The sequence below is a fragment of the Brassica rapa genome, chromosome A09, assembly GCF_000309985.2.
Source record: "Brassica rapa cultivar Chiifu-401-42 chromosome A09, CAAS_Brap_v3.01, whole genome shotgun sequence".
NCBI lineage: Eukaryota > Viridiplantae > Streptophyta > Magnoliopsida > Brassicales > Brassicaceae > Brassica > Brassica rapa.
In genome coordinates this window covers 40,830,933-40,844,516 of record NC_024803.2, presented here as the reverse complement: position 1 = coordinate 40,844,516, position 13,584 = coordinate 40,830,933, and the positions used below count along the sequence as shown (strand labels likewise).

At 34.0% G+C, this 13,584-nt stretch overlaps 5 protein-coding genes across 5 annotated transcripts; all 5 read left to right on the top strand.

The window, feature by feature from the left end:
- The first annotated feature begins 2,313 nt into the window (after window positions 1-2,313).
- On the top strand, window positions 2,314-4,519 carry LOC103842709 (lipid transfer-like protein VAS). The gene is made up of 3 exons (XM_033281057.1): window positions 2,314-2,729; window positions 2,819-2,878; window positions 3,027-4,519. Exons 1-3 carry the CDS (start codon window positions 2,363-2,365, stop codon window positions 3,149-3,151), a joined length of 552 nt encoding a protein of 183 aa, XP_033136948.1. The 5' UTR covers window positions 2,314-2,362; the 3' UTR covers window positions 3,152-4,519.
- Window positions 4,520-5,052: 533 nt separating this feature from the next.
- On the top strand, window positions 5,053-5,953 carry LOC103842708 (protein YLS3-like). The gene has a single exon (XM_018655057.2). The coding sequence runs from the start codon at window positions 5,113-5,115 to the stop codon at window positions 5,587-5,589; it is 477 nt and encodes a 158-aa protein (XP_018510573.1). The 5' UTR covers window positions 5,053-5,112; the 3' UTR covers window positions 5,590-5,953.
- LOC103842707 (lipid transfer-like protein VAS) lies at window positions 5,622-8,991 on the top strand. Its single transcript, XM_009119371.3, has 3 exons — window positions 5,622-7,587; window positions 7,677-7,736; window positions 7,966-8,991. The coding sequence occupies exons 1-3, from the start codon at window positions 7,224-7,226 to the stop codon at window positions 8,085-8,087; spliced, it is 546 nt and encodes a 181-aa protein (XP_009117619.2). The 5' UTR covers window positions 5,622-7,223; the 3' UTR covers window positions 8,088-8,991.
- Window positions 8,992-9,371: 380 nt separating this feature from the next.
- On the top strand, window positions 9,372-11,911 carry LOC103842706. Its single transcript, XM_009119370.2, has one exon. The coding sequence runs from the start codon at window positions 10,616-10,618 to the stop codon at window positions 11,165-11,167; it is 552 nt and encodes a 183-aa protein (XP_009117618.1). The 5' UTR covers window positions 9,372-10,615; the 3' UTR covers window positions 11,168-11,911.
- Window positions 11,912-12,072: 161 nt separating this feature from the next.
- Window positions 12,073-13,557, top strand: LOC103842705 (mitochondrial import inner membrane translocase subunit TIM22-4). The gene is made up of 4 exons (XM_009119369.3): window positions 12,073-12,364; window positions 12,738-12,928; window positions 13,007-13,079; window positions 13,174-13,557. The coding sequence occupies exons 1-4, from the start codon at window positions 12,208-12,210 to the stop codon at window positions 13,257-13,259; spliced, it is 507 nt and encodes a 168-aa protein (XP_009117617.1). The 5' UTR covers window positions 12,073-12,207; the 3' UTR covers window positions 13,260-13,557.
- Window positions 13,558-13,584: the final 27 nt, after the last annotated feature.

The window sequence follows — 13,584 nt, the reverse complement described above, 5'->3', positions numbered from 1 at the left end:
TTCTCTTGTTTTGTGCTCTAAAAGCATACAAACAACAAAGCAAATTCAAAACAAAAACAACCATTAAAAGTGATCATCATCTAAATTCAAAGCATAATAACTAGAGTTTTGAAACAAAAGACAAGAGTGAAATTCAAAGACAGCATCTCTACGTGCTTGTTTATAAAAGACAAAAGACTTTAACTAGAAATCTCACATTCATTCATATAACTCATCTCCTTGAAGAGGCCTCTCATCTTCACTATCAGTTTTAATTTCTTCATCAGGAACATGATTTGATTCTGTAGGATGGGTCTCTTCAGCCTGTGAAAACAAACACTGGAATCGAACATCTTCAGCTCCCTGACCCAAAATTTGCTCATCATCTTCTGAGTGATGACCACTTGCAGCTTTTTCTTGTTCTTCTCTAATTACATTCTCATAGTTTCTTCTTCATCACTTACTTCCTCTCTGTTTTTAACTCTTCATCTTCACTCTTCTCTTCATCTGTATTTTTCTCTTCATACACAATATAGAAATCAACTTCGCTAAGGATTTTAGTTTCTTCACACAACTTCATAATCTCAGCATCTTTTTTATATCGATCTTGCTGCAGATATTACATTCATTGACAATCTTATACAAAACCTGCTTCACCTTACTCTTATTCCTCTGTCTGCAATGAAATTCTCGAAAGTCGACCATGTAAGAAGATCTAGGTGGATGAACAAATCTCTGACATAAACTCCACCCGAGTAAGAGAACTTCCCACCTTTTTTTGACATAGCCAATGTGCATCTTCAAACCATCAATTTCGCTGTAACACAAAACTAACAACTATGAGTACATAGCTATCATCTCCGACAGAGAGAAGAAGACGATTCGTTATGATTTGGGAAGAAACGATTTTAGAATTTAGGTTTTCGATTTGGGAAATCACCAGATAGAGATTAATTTTTTAACCATGGTTTAGCTCTAAAAAATGTATTTAACGTTTCTGTTTACGGTGTCTATCTAAAGTGTCGTCAATCGTGTTAACCATTCGAAGTAATAGCTTCGTTTATTAAGAAACCAAAAAAATTTAGATTGTGTATTGTTTCGGTCACTTTAAAACTCTGTGTATTAAGTTGGCAATTATAATTAAAGTTGTTTATTAATATGTTTTCCCTAAATATTATCCAAACTGAAACATTATAAAGTATCTAGCTATTCTCAGATATTTTCCGGATACTAAAACTAATATATGAATCAAACGGCACCGAAAATAGCTAAGATACTAATAACTGGATTCTCTAGGTTCATATTCATACTATCCCATATCCAAAATACCCAAACAGGTACCCAAAATATTTAGAATAAAATACACAAGTAAATATTCGATGTCTTTAAATAAGCGTATTTTAGTATCCAAGAAAACAATCATATATGAGTGATTAGTTGTAGTTGTAGATGCTTTAGAGAACTAAAATTTAGTTCAACGTCATATAATATCAATCAATCAACTTTTTAATTTTTTTTTTTTAAACTTGTAATAAAAAAACCTCAAAAAAATTAAAATAAATGACTATAGAAAACTTTATTTTCAGAGAAATTTTTTGTTTTTTACAAAGTTATAGCAAAAGTTTCTAAACCCTAACTCTTGTTATGTTTTCTTTTGTCCTTTTTCTATTATTTGTGAGTCCACCATATCCGCTAAGTCGGACCGATCCATATCATATATATGATCTGTTTTTTTCGATTGCTAAGTTGAGGGTTAGTATAGAACTACTAATATATGTATATATATATATATATACATATATTAGTATTGTTTAATTTCAATCATGTTCTGTTTCTGTGAATCTAATTTGATGAGTCTTGCATGTTTATTATTAGATTATCACACACATATATAATTTTTTTTTAAATGATGATAATTTTGTAGTGCCAATGTGAGATTCGAGAACAGGGTTGACAACCACAAGAAAACATGTATATTCATATTCATATTATGTAATTTCTGTTGTTGTGATGTAATAACAATCTTTCTTCTATTTCTAAATTTAAGGTTACGGATCATTCGACTTTCTATATCAAACCTAAACTGTTACAACTGACAAGACAACTCTATTTTTGGATTAGTTTTGGATTTAACTAAATAATCCAGATCTTAGTCTTCGATCTATTGCGTAATCATCGGATCAGAACAGATTTAGTAACTGTTTCTGGAAAAAGGAGCCAGAAAGCGAATTAGATTCAAAATTGTAACTAACGTCAACGTGGGTGTTATGTACATATAAATACATCTGGAAATGTATCACAAAGTCACAAAACATTCAAACACAAGATACACCACCGTCTTACAAGAACTACATACTTTGTTTCAAAGCTCTTTGTTTCTGAAATGGAGATTGTTAGATTCGCCGTTGCTGCCGTCTTTTTTGTGCTTTACTCCGTATCATCATCTAACGCCGCAATTGCACCACCCAGCGGTGGAGGCGGAGGAGGAGGAGATGCTCAGGCAATGCCGTGTATACAGAAACTTATGCCGTGTCAACCGTTTCTTCACTCGGTGATTCCACCACCGCCTCCATCGTGTTGCCTGCCGATGAAGGCGATCGTCGCTAACGACGCGACGTGTCTTTGCTCCGTGTTCAACAACGTAGATATGCTCAAATCGCTTAACCTCACTAAAGACAACGCTCTTGATCTCCCTAAAGCTTGTGGCGCCAACCCTGACATCTCACTATGCAAAGCCAGCCCCGCGGGTGGTGAGTAACTTATTACGACGCCGTTTAATAGATTTCTTGTTACTGTTTTTTTGGTTCCTAATTAGCTTTTAAATTTCGTGTTGACCAAGGTACTACTACGAATTCGACGTCGCCGGCAACTCCCAAAACTCCTCCGGCGACTTCCACTGGTATGAACACATAATCTTCGAATTTTGTAAAAGTTATTCTCATGGATTTAGGAATTTTTTTTTTTATGTATTCGGGTAGTAAATAGAAAGAAAGTTTTACAATAAGCGGTTGTGGAGTATTTAGTTTTGTTTTAAAATAAATCAACAGGAAGCGGTACCACCGGAGCATCAGCTTCTTCAACGTCAACACCGACAAGCTCTGCCCCCGCCATCAACTTCGCCGGACTCAGCTTCGCATCGACTATCGTGGCATTGGCAGCAACCTTCTTCTGATCTACTATTTACATTACGTATTTATTCATTATTAGATAGGTTTAATTTGTTTGAAATTATGTTTGGTAACTGATTAAATATGTATTGAGAAAATTCTAATAATATTTCTAATTTTCAACAGTTCTTTACCAACGTTCTCTAACATCTTATTACAGTTTTTTATTTTATATTTCGTCTTCTTTTAAATACCAAAGAGTCGAGGAGAAAACGAGCTAGTTGGAATATTATAAACCATTTAGCTAGTATGTACGTCTTGCCTACATACAATTCGATTAACAAACATCTACATAGCCACAACTCAATCTGAATTATGAATATATAACATTATAATGTTACTAGCTAGTTCAAACTATTAATATAAATTATGGTGTATAATATACCTCAAGTAGTATAAAATAGATATGTACATCATTAGAGTTTAATAGCTAACTTTTTCCGAAGCTAGCTTTTAGCTACTGTCAAGATTTTGACTTCCCCGGGTGTTAGAAGTCGATTTGGTGCTACTATATGATAAACGATTTTAATGAGGAATGAATGAAACGAATTTATTTTATTTTTCATATATTACATTCATCTAATCTCATTCATTTTATTTCATCAATTCTCTCTTATGTTTATAACCATATGTACACACACACAAATATAAGCAAAACATAAATAAAATTTGAGCACAAATAAGAGAAAAAGTTAAGAAAATAAAACTTTGTATTTAACATTTAGATGTTGTGATATAGTATATAACTACATGTGAAAAAATATAGATCTGATTTTAGTTAAATGAAAAAAAAAAATATAAGATGAAAATCTAGAAAAGTATTTTAGAAACATCAACTTTTTGTTTGTAGTTTCTGTAAATATACTAGTAAGCGAGTGAAAAATCGAAGACATAAAGGAAAAAAGAAGAGAATAACATGGAACAAGATGTTTGTTCATGATCATGAACAACAAGTATTTCTTTCTCATAATTTTGAAATACCAACATAATAACTTGTATAGTATATTATATTTCATAATATTTTAAAAACTTCTCATAAAATATTTTTTAACGAGGGTGTTCTAAGATCACTAGCAACTAATATTTTCGTCAAGGTGTGTTAATATATTTATTAATAAAGAGATTGAATTTTATTTCAATTAATATCTTAGGTTGCCCCGACGAATTTGAAACTTACTATTTTCAAAAAAAAAAATTTGAATAACTAATATATTATTTTACAATTTTTTTAAATTTGTTTTTCCACCATAAACTGTAAAATATGACTTATTAAAACATAAACACATAAAAATTACTTTGTCATAAATGCTTTAAATAAAAACTAGCATAAACAATTTTGATCTCTAGACCCAAAAAAAAAAAAGCATAAATAACTAAATGAAATATATGCCACAAATTTATCTAAAAGTGAACTCCATATTTGATCAAACTCTAAACACTTACAACAAATTTTCATATAAGTTCAAAATCTTTAATCAAAATGAAATAAAATAGCGGATTAGATTCTAATTATTTGTTTAAGAACGAAGACTAAATGGATATTATTCTGTCTCCAAAAGAAATGACAAAGCCCCAGCCGTTAAGTCTTTTTTTAACTATCTAGCAGAAGCTAAAATTGTATTTGCCAAGGTGAGATTTGGGAACATGGTTGACAACCACAAGACAACATATATATTCATATTATGTAATTTCTGTTGTTGTGATGTAATAACAGTTTTTCTTCTATTTATAAATTTAAGGTTACGGATCACTTGACTTTCTATATCAAATGATTACCCAAACTCTTGCAACTGACAAGTCTATTTTGGATTAGTTTGATTTAATTAACTAATTAATCCAGACCTTTAGTCTTATGGAACCGTTGCGTAATGATCGGAAGATTTGCTGTTTCTCGAAAAACCAGCAAGAAGTAGAATAGATTCAAAATTATAACCAACGTCAACGTGTGTGTTACGTATATAAATACATGCTGAAATGTATTACAAATTCACAAAACATTCAAACACAAGATAAAGACACCACCGTCTTACAAGAACTACATACATTGTTTCAAAGCTCTTTGTTTTTGAAAATGAAGATTGTTAGATTCACCGTCGCTGTCTTTTTTGTACTTGTCTCTGTCTCATCATCTAACGCCGCAGTTGCACCTCCTAGCGGTGGAGGCAGCGGAGGAGGAGATGCTCGGGCACTGCCGTGTATACAGAAACTTAAGTCGTGTCAGCCGTATCTCCACTCGGTGATTCCACCACTGCCTGCATCGTGTTGCCTGTCGATGAAGGAGATGGTCGCCAACGATGCTCCGTGTCTTTGCTCCGTGTTCAACAACGTGGATATGCTCAAATCGCTTAACCTCACTAGAGACAACGCTCTTGATATCCCTAAAGCTTGTGACGCCGAGCCTGACATCTCACTATGCAAAGCCAGCCCCGCGGATGGTGAGTAACTTATTACGACGCCGTTTAATTGATTTCTTGTTACTGTTTTTTTGTTCCTAATTAGCTTTTAAATTCTGTGTTGACCAAGGTCCTACTACGAATTCGACGTCGTCCACACCGACAAGCTCTGCTCCGGCCATCAACTTCGCCGGACTAAGCTTCGCATCGACTATCGTGGCATTGGCAACAACCTTCTTCTGATCTACTACTATATATTACATTTACGTCTTTATTCATTGTTAGATAGGTTTAATCTGTTTGAACTTATTTTTGGTTACTTAATATTCATATGTTGTGTTCAAAAAGAAAAACTTAATATTCATATGTAATGAGAAAATCTATCTATATATAATAGCAAACCCACTTTTTGTCTCTGATGAAGTCAACATTTTTTCATAGGAAAATAAAAGTTAAATCGAATGGTAGAAATGGCTTCCTTACACAATCCAATGGTCAAGTTTTCAATTCATTTAAAAGTATGACATCATCAATTACTAATCTAAACAGTGTGTCGACTTAACGTTTCATTTGTGAATCATTGCTTCTCAAAAGTCACAAACCTGATCCAAGTTGTCCTTCGCCTCGGTTCCCTAAGAATCCTATCACTACCAACCTACAACCTTGGTCGTGAACCAATATATGGGAGAGACGGAGGAGCTTTGTCTTGGTGGCAGGCAGTATGTGTGGCTGGAGCTTGGAGGTGCATAATCATTGATGTCGAGACTAGAAGGATTCTGATCAAGAATGATCTTAAAACCTTTCTGCCGAATTTAGATTATTCAGTTAAGCTTCACGCCCTCTTTGGTTGGTTACTTGGGTTGTCTAAATTGGAGTACTTTTTATTTTGCTTATTTATATGCATACATAGAAAAGGATCAAGGAGTTATTCTTGAATCTTCTCTGTCATCAAGCTTCATCAACATCCACTGTAACAATTGAATTACTTCTTGGTCATAGACTTTCTTCTGTTTCGCCACTCTCTTGTATTGATTAACCTTAAGTAAATTGAGCTTGAGGTTTGGGGCGGTCTCGGTGTATTTTCTATGGACATTGGCATTATACCAGTCTAAATAAATTCCTGAGCCTGAAAATTCTCATTGTTCATTGGTTTAGTGCGCGAATATGGATAGTTGTTAGGTTAGAGATTGGATTTATTTTCTCATAAAAACAACGTTGGTGAGCTTTGCTTTGCTTCATGATCTTCATCATCTCAAGCTATCCTTTGCACCGGGTAGTCTGCCTCATTCAGCTTCCACCATAATATTTTTGGAATGGGCCAAAATATCATACATATTTAAATATAATAAAAATGAGGATATTTTTGAATTGTTAGATGAGATTGGAGAACATGGTTGACGACCACAAGAAAACATATCATGTAATTTTTGTTGTCGTGATGTAATAACAATCTTTCGTCTATTTTTGGATTAGTTTTGGATTTAACTAAATAACCAAGATTTTAGTCTTTGATCCGTTGCGTAATGATCGGATCAGAAAAGGTTTAGTAACTGTTTCTCAAAAAATCCAACGTCGACGTGTGTGTTGTGTATATAAATACATGTGGAAATCTATTACAAATTCACACAACATTCAAACACAAGATAAAGAAACCATCTTACAATAACTAATATTGTTTTTCAAAATGGAGATTGTTAGATTCACCGTCGCCGTCTTTTTTGTACTTTACTCCGTATCATCATCTAACGCCGCAACTGCACCACCGAGCGGTGGAGGCGGCGGAGGAGGAGATGCTCAGGCAATGCCGTGTATACAGAAACTTATGCCGTGTCAGCCGTTTCTCCACTCGGTGATTCCACCACCGCCTCCATCGTGTTGCCTGCCGATGAAGGCGATCGTCGCCAACGACGCGACGTGTCTTTGCTCCGTGTTCAACAACGTAGATATGCTCAAATCGCTTAACCTCACTAAAGACAACGCTCTTGATCTCCCTAAAGCTTGTGGCGCCAACCCTGACATCTCACTATGCAAAGCCAGCCCCGCGGGTGGTGAGTAACTTATTACGACGCCGTTTAATAGATTTCTTGTTACTGTTTTTTTGGTTCCTAATTAGCTTTTAAATTTCGTGTTGACCAAGGTACTACTACGAATTCGACGTCGCCGGCAACTCCCAAAACTCCTCCGGTGTCTTCCACTGGTAAACACATAAATTTTAAATTTTTTTAAAAGTTATTCTCATGTTTTTACGATTTTTTTTAAATAGTATTGGGTTAGTAAATAGAAAGAAAATGAAAAAGTTTTACAATCCTTACTATAAACGGTTGGCGATTTTTTTTTTTTTTGTAAATTTTCCTTTAATATTTCACTTTTTGATTTGAAAATAAATGTTCTGGAGTATTTAGTTTTGTTTCAAAATAAATCAACAGGAAGCGGTTCCACCGGAGCTTCTTCTTCAACGACCTCACCGACAAGCTCTGCTCCGGCCATCAACTTCGCCGGACTAAGCTTCGCATCGACTATCGTGGCATTGGCAACAACCTTCTTCTGATCTACTACTATATATCACATTTACGTCTTTATTCGTTGTTAGATAGGTTTATTCTGTTCGAAATTATGTTTGGTTTTATACCCAAAAAAAAAAAAAAATTATGTTTGGTTACGTACTCATATGTTGTGTGCAAAAAGAAAAATTAATATTCATATGTAATGAGAAAATTCTAATAATATTAATGATTTCCAACAGCTATTTGCAAACATTTTCTCTAACTTATTTAGCGCCAAAATTTATAAACCATCTCATTACGGTTTTTATTTTTATTTTATTTTCGTCTTCTTTTGAGAAAAAGATGATACTAGTATGATGTTACTAGTTCAATGCATTTAGCTAATGATGCATGTTATGTCTACGTACAATACGATTGACAAACATGTACATGACCACAACTCAATCTGAATTATGAATGTATAATATGATGAATGATACTATGATGTTATAGTTCAAACTATTAATACGAAATATGGTGTATAATATATATATGTGAAGCTCAAGTAGTATAAAATAGATATATGCCTCTTTATTAGTGTTTAGGAAGCTAGCTTTTTAGGCACTGTCAAGATTTTGACGTTGCAACTAATAATCATTCCATGTTTTAAATATGTTGAAGATAGCTACTTGAGATGTCCTTTTCGCTTTAATTCTAAAAATGTGTTTATATAATGTTATACAAATATTGTCACTCTGTGCTTTAAGATTATCGATTTAATAAATCTTGATACAGTTCATCAAATGGATTCGGTTTAATTTATTTTAGTTGTTAGGTTGAAGGACAAAATAAATAAAATTAGCAAGAGTAAACAACAAACACAAGTTGAGTCTCAAGAAGAGTCGAGGGGACTTTAAAAATAAAATCACATACAACAATACGAAGAGATAATAGTTTAAAAAAAAAAAACAATACGAAGAGATAAGTTAAGACGGGTCAACAATAATTTTATGCATTAATTTTACATCATGTAAAGCCTAATTATTGCTATTAAATTGTGTATATGTAATTTTCTTAATTAACCAATTACAAAGTATTCATACCCAAAATTTAATATCGAACTTAGTATATTGGTAAGGTAAAGTATCACATGAATTTATCGTGTACATTTGAATAAGCAAATTTACAAAATATATGATCACATATGGCTTGCTTTTTTCTAGTTTCTGTCATATAAACGTTGATTAATGGTCATATAAAATGGGGCAACTAACAAAGATCTATAGATGTAGAGGTATGATGATGTATCCAGACAGCTAATGAGCTGTATAGATATGATATATTACTTTGTTTCATGGTACCTACTTATGTAATCTTTGTGTTAGGCTTTTAGCCTCTCTACTGGTGAGTTAGGTAACGTCGTGACTTGAGCTCAGCCCAATCATCCAGCTCTTCACAATCACACCCATCCTTCATGCATGTATTTTTCTTTCTCTTCACTGATCTACCATAATAATCATCAACTAATTATTTATTCATTAATTTAAATATATATATATATATATATATTCACAGCACATCCGTTGGTGTAAACGGGCGATCTCAATTAGATTACAGAAAACAAACGCTATACTATATATATGTAGTGACTTGAGTGGATTAGTGATGGCCTGATGGGTAGTGTTATAATTTTCGTACAAAATTATACAATGTCAGTTTTTCCGTATATAAACTTAAAATTATATTGTACCATCAAAGGTTTTTCTTACTTTTAATCGGATTATGTATCAAAAGCATAAAAAATATTTACGTATTTATTTTTAGGGGAAAACAAACTAAATATATATATAGTAGCAAGAGAATGGAAGATATGTTGTTAATAAATATGTCGCTAAGTCATGATTTTTTATTTTATTACATTTTAACAGTTTGAATATACATAAATAGGGGACCCCATAAATACAGTACCAGTACTATTTTGAACTAGGTTTACAAAAATTACACCTTACTGTACTTATAACTATTTCTTTAGACTTTTGTTCAAAACCAACTAATTTTTTAAACGGTCGAAAACCGTAAGACATAAAAAAAATATTTTTTCTATTTTTTTCCAACCGCCTTGATTCATGCTGTTTTGCTGAATAAGAACATCTAGTTCTAAATGACCTGTCACAGATAAAATATACATTAAATTTTAGTAATTTTTAGTGTTTGGTAGAAAGAAAGTTAAACAATTAAGCGGGTCTTGTAAGGACTGACTCTGACAAAATATCATGAAAATTAAGTAAGTAGCGACCACATTAATATTGCTAAAACTTGAAAGGAGAAACATTACTTTTTGTAATTTGATTACCCAACTATACCTATCAGACAAAGTCCCCAATAAAGATAAGAAGCGACAACTATAATCCGTAGAGGAAAAAGATACACACAGTTGTATACAACCAGCAAAAATAATTAATACTTAATCACCACTTAATCCATAAACTAACACAACTATATATATTCCACATAATTATAAAACCAAGCCCATTTCTACGAACTTCCCTCTTTGACTCTGTCTTTCTCTCATTCTTCTACTTTGGTTACAATAATGGGAAACACATCTTCATGCGCACCATTGATCATATCATCACATTCATCATCAGGAGTAGTCAAAATCTTATCTCCTTTCACCGGAACGCTCGAGGTCTTCTCTAAACCCATCAAGACTTCCGATATCGTCTCTCAGAACTCCACTCACTTTATCACCGACTCAACTTTGCTCCAAATAGGACACCGAGTCACCGCCGTATCTCCCGACGAGTTTTTGCGGCCTAGACGTCATCTTTACCTCCTCCTTCCGACAGACATGCTATTCTCTGTCTTAACACAAGAAGAGCTCGATCTCATCTCGGAAAAATCAGCAGAGATACTCAACGAAAGTCGGTATAACCATTTGAAGAGAATGTTCCCTGTTTGTATGTTTCCAGTGTCCGGAGATAGAAGAAGAAACTCAATGTCCGTTGATGATGATGATCTTGATCATCATCATCATCATGATCTTGCAGGTGTGGAAATAAGAGAAACCCAAGAAGAAAAAATTCTATACGAATCTAAATATGGATCTTGGAGGCCTGGACTGGAGACGATCGTGGAGAGCTAAATGAATAAAATCTTGAGGATTGTTAAATACTTTTATATATTACCAGTCGTAGACGATTATTTTTGGTTCTTTATATTTTGTTGTTCACGGTATTGAGTTTTAGTTTAACTATACATTTTTCAAGTTATAGATATTAGAATGAACCATGAGGTATAGTTGTATGCTTTTCGGTTACTTAGCATGCAAGTAACTGAGTTCGACAGGATATTGTTTATTAGCCGCTTAAGTATTAATCGGACAGCTATAATCAGTCTGTGTTTTGCTTCATCGGATAAAAAGGAAAATGGTCAATGAAGACGTTGGTTTCTGGTAAACCAGATTTTAGGTACAGCTATTTTGGTATTCGGTACGTATAAAGTATTATATTCGATTTTTTGCGACGCATATATTATTTATATATGTGGAAGTACTAGTTTATAATAAGGTTTGAAGAATTTTATTTGAAGCATACGTAGATACTCTGTATATAAAAGATATCGCCAGCCGATCAAATTGGAGAGAAATACGCATTTTTTCCGTCCTCGGCTAAAAGTCCACACCTACCTGATAATATATTTATCGCCTAAGCAAGCTGTTAGCATTATAAAACAAATTAACAAATGATAAAGTAAATAAACTTTTTATGAGTAGTGTTCAATCCAGTTTATTCCAAACTAATTAAAAATTAACTTTTTATGGTTCAGGAAATGAAAAGCGACGTGATTATTGTAGAAATAAAGTAGCAGAATAAAATAAAAACTATTCTAAAAAGGTAAATAAAAAATATTGAGTAGTGGTGACGTAGCATACGAAAACAGAAGACCATCGTTCAACTCTGTGTCGTGTCTCTTGAGGGCTGAGTATAGGCCCATTTACACACTAATGGGCCTGAAATGGTCATAGTTGTGGCTTAAACCCTAAGACCACGGCAAGATAAACCCTGATTCGTTTTCTCTCTCTCTCTCTCCAAGGCCCGAGAATCGCGAACGCTTGATCTGTTTCTTCCCTTCCTTTTATGACATTAATCCTGTCGGATCCTCCTGCTCTCCACACCTCTGAAAATGGCGGATGCAAATGCCGAACCAGCCGCTGGTTCTTCGAGCTCAAATGAGAGCGTTACTCAGATCGAGCCGATCCGGATGCCAACGATAGAGGAGATGCGAGCCCAAGAGGTTTGGAACAACTGCGCCGTCAAAAGTGTTGCTAGTGGAGTCATGGGTCTGTTCCAAAACCTCTCTCTTTTTTCGATCTATATCGCTAGATTTGTTTAAAGTCTTTAGCTTTGTGCTAGTGAGTATGTTTCCTAAGCTCGTTAAATAGAACACTTGCAGATTATAAGACGTTTAGATTAATTGTTATTTCTGACATAAAGCTACTGATGTTTGCTCTCTGGTAATAGATTTGTAGAAAGTTCATAGCTTTCTACTAGTGATAATGTTTTAGTTGAAGTTTAGTGGGATTTGGTTAGGTTAGTTGTTGAATCGAATGTAAATAAAGCTACTAATGTTTGCTCGTTGGTAATAGATTTGTTTTCTTTGTAATGAATATGGATTTTGATTTTGTTTCTATTGTCTATGGAGTTGTGTTATAGGAGGAGGACTTGGGTTGATGATGGGTTTGTTCTTGGGAGCATTGGATAATCCTATAACGAATGATACCATGACTGGTAGGCAGCAGTTTGTCTTCACTGCTAAACAAATGGGGTCTAGGAGTTGGAGTTCTTGCAAGACTTTTGCGGTTATGGGTTTGGTTTTCTCTGCTGCTGAATGCATTATCGAGAAGGTAACACACATTATTTGTGAACTCTCGAATCATTACTTCAAAGTCCTTACTGTCGATTTACTTCTCTCTAAAAAAAAGGCAAGGGCGAAGCATGACACAACAAACACCGCTTTTGCTGGATGTGTGACCGGTGGCTCAATGTCTGCCCGAGGTAATTAATGTCTTATCATTTTCTGTGGACTTTAGAACTTTAAAAGAGGTTTTGCAATGGCCTGATTCTTGATGAATATGATTTTGTTTCTCAGGTGGGCCAAAAGCTGCGTGTATAGGTTGCGCTGGCTTTGCGACTTTCTCTGTACTCATAGAGAAGTTCTTCGACAGGCATACGTAAACCAACAGTATCTCTAACAAACGCCATTGCTGGGAATTGTTTAGCTGTTTCCTTTCTGTGATTCTGATACAGTTCATCATCACCTGAGCACAGGGAGAGGGAAATCTAGAATTACATTTTTCAAACATAGAAGAGTGAAGCTTGTTTTGATTGAATATTTGTTCAGTTGTTGTCATTATTTATCATAGTTTTTGGTAACACTCAGTGCTCCAATATTACAGTGTTCCTCAGAAAATAAGGGCCTGTCCTTGCATAAAAGTTTCAGGTTTCAGAAATCGAATTCAGTTTTGTCTTAAAATCTCCAGAAATACAATATTCAAAGCTA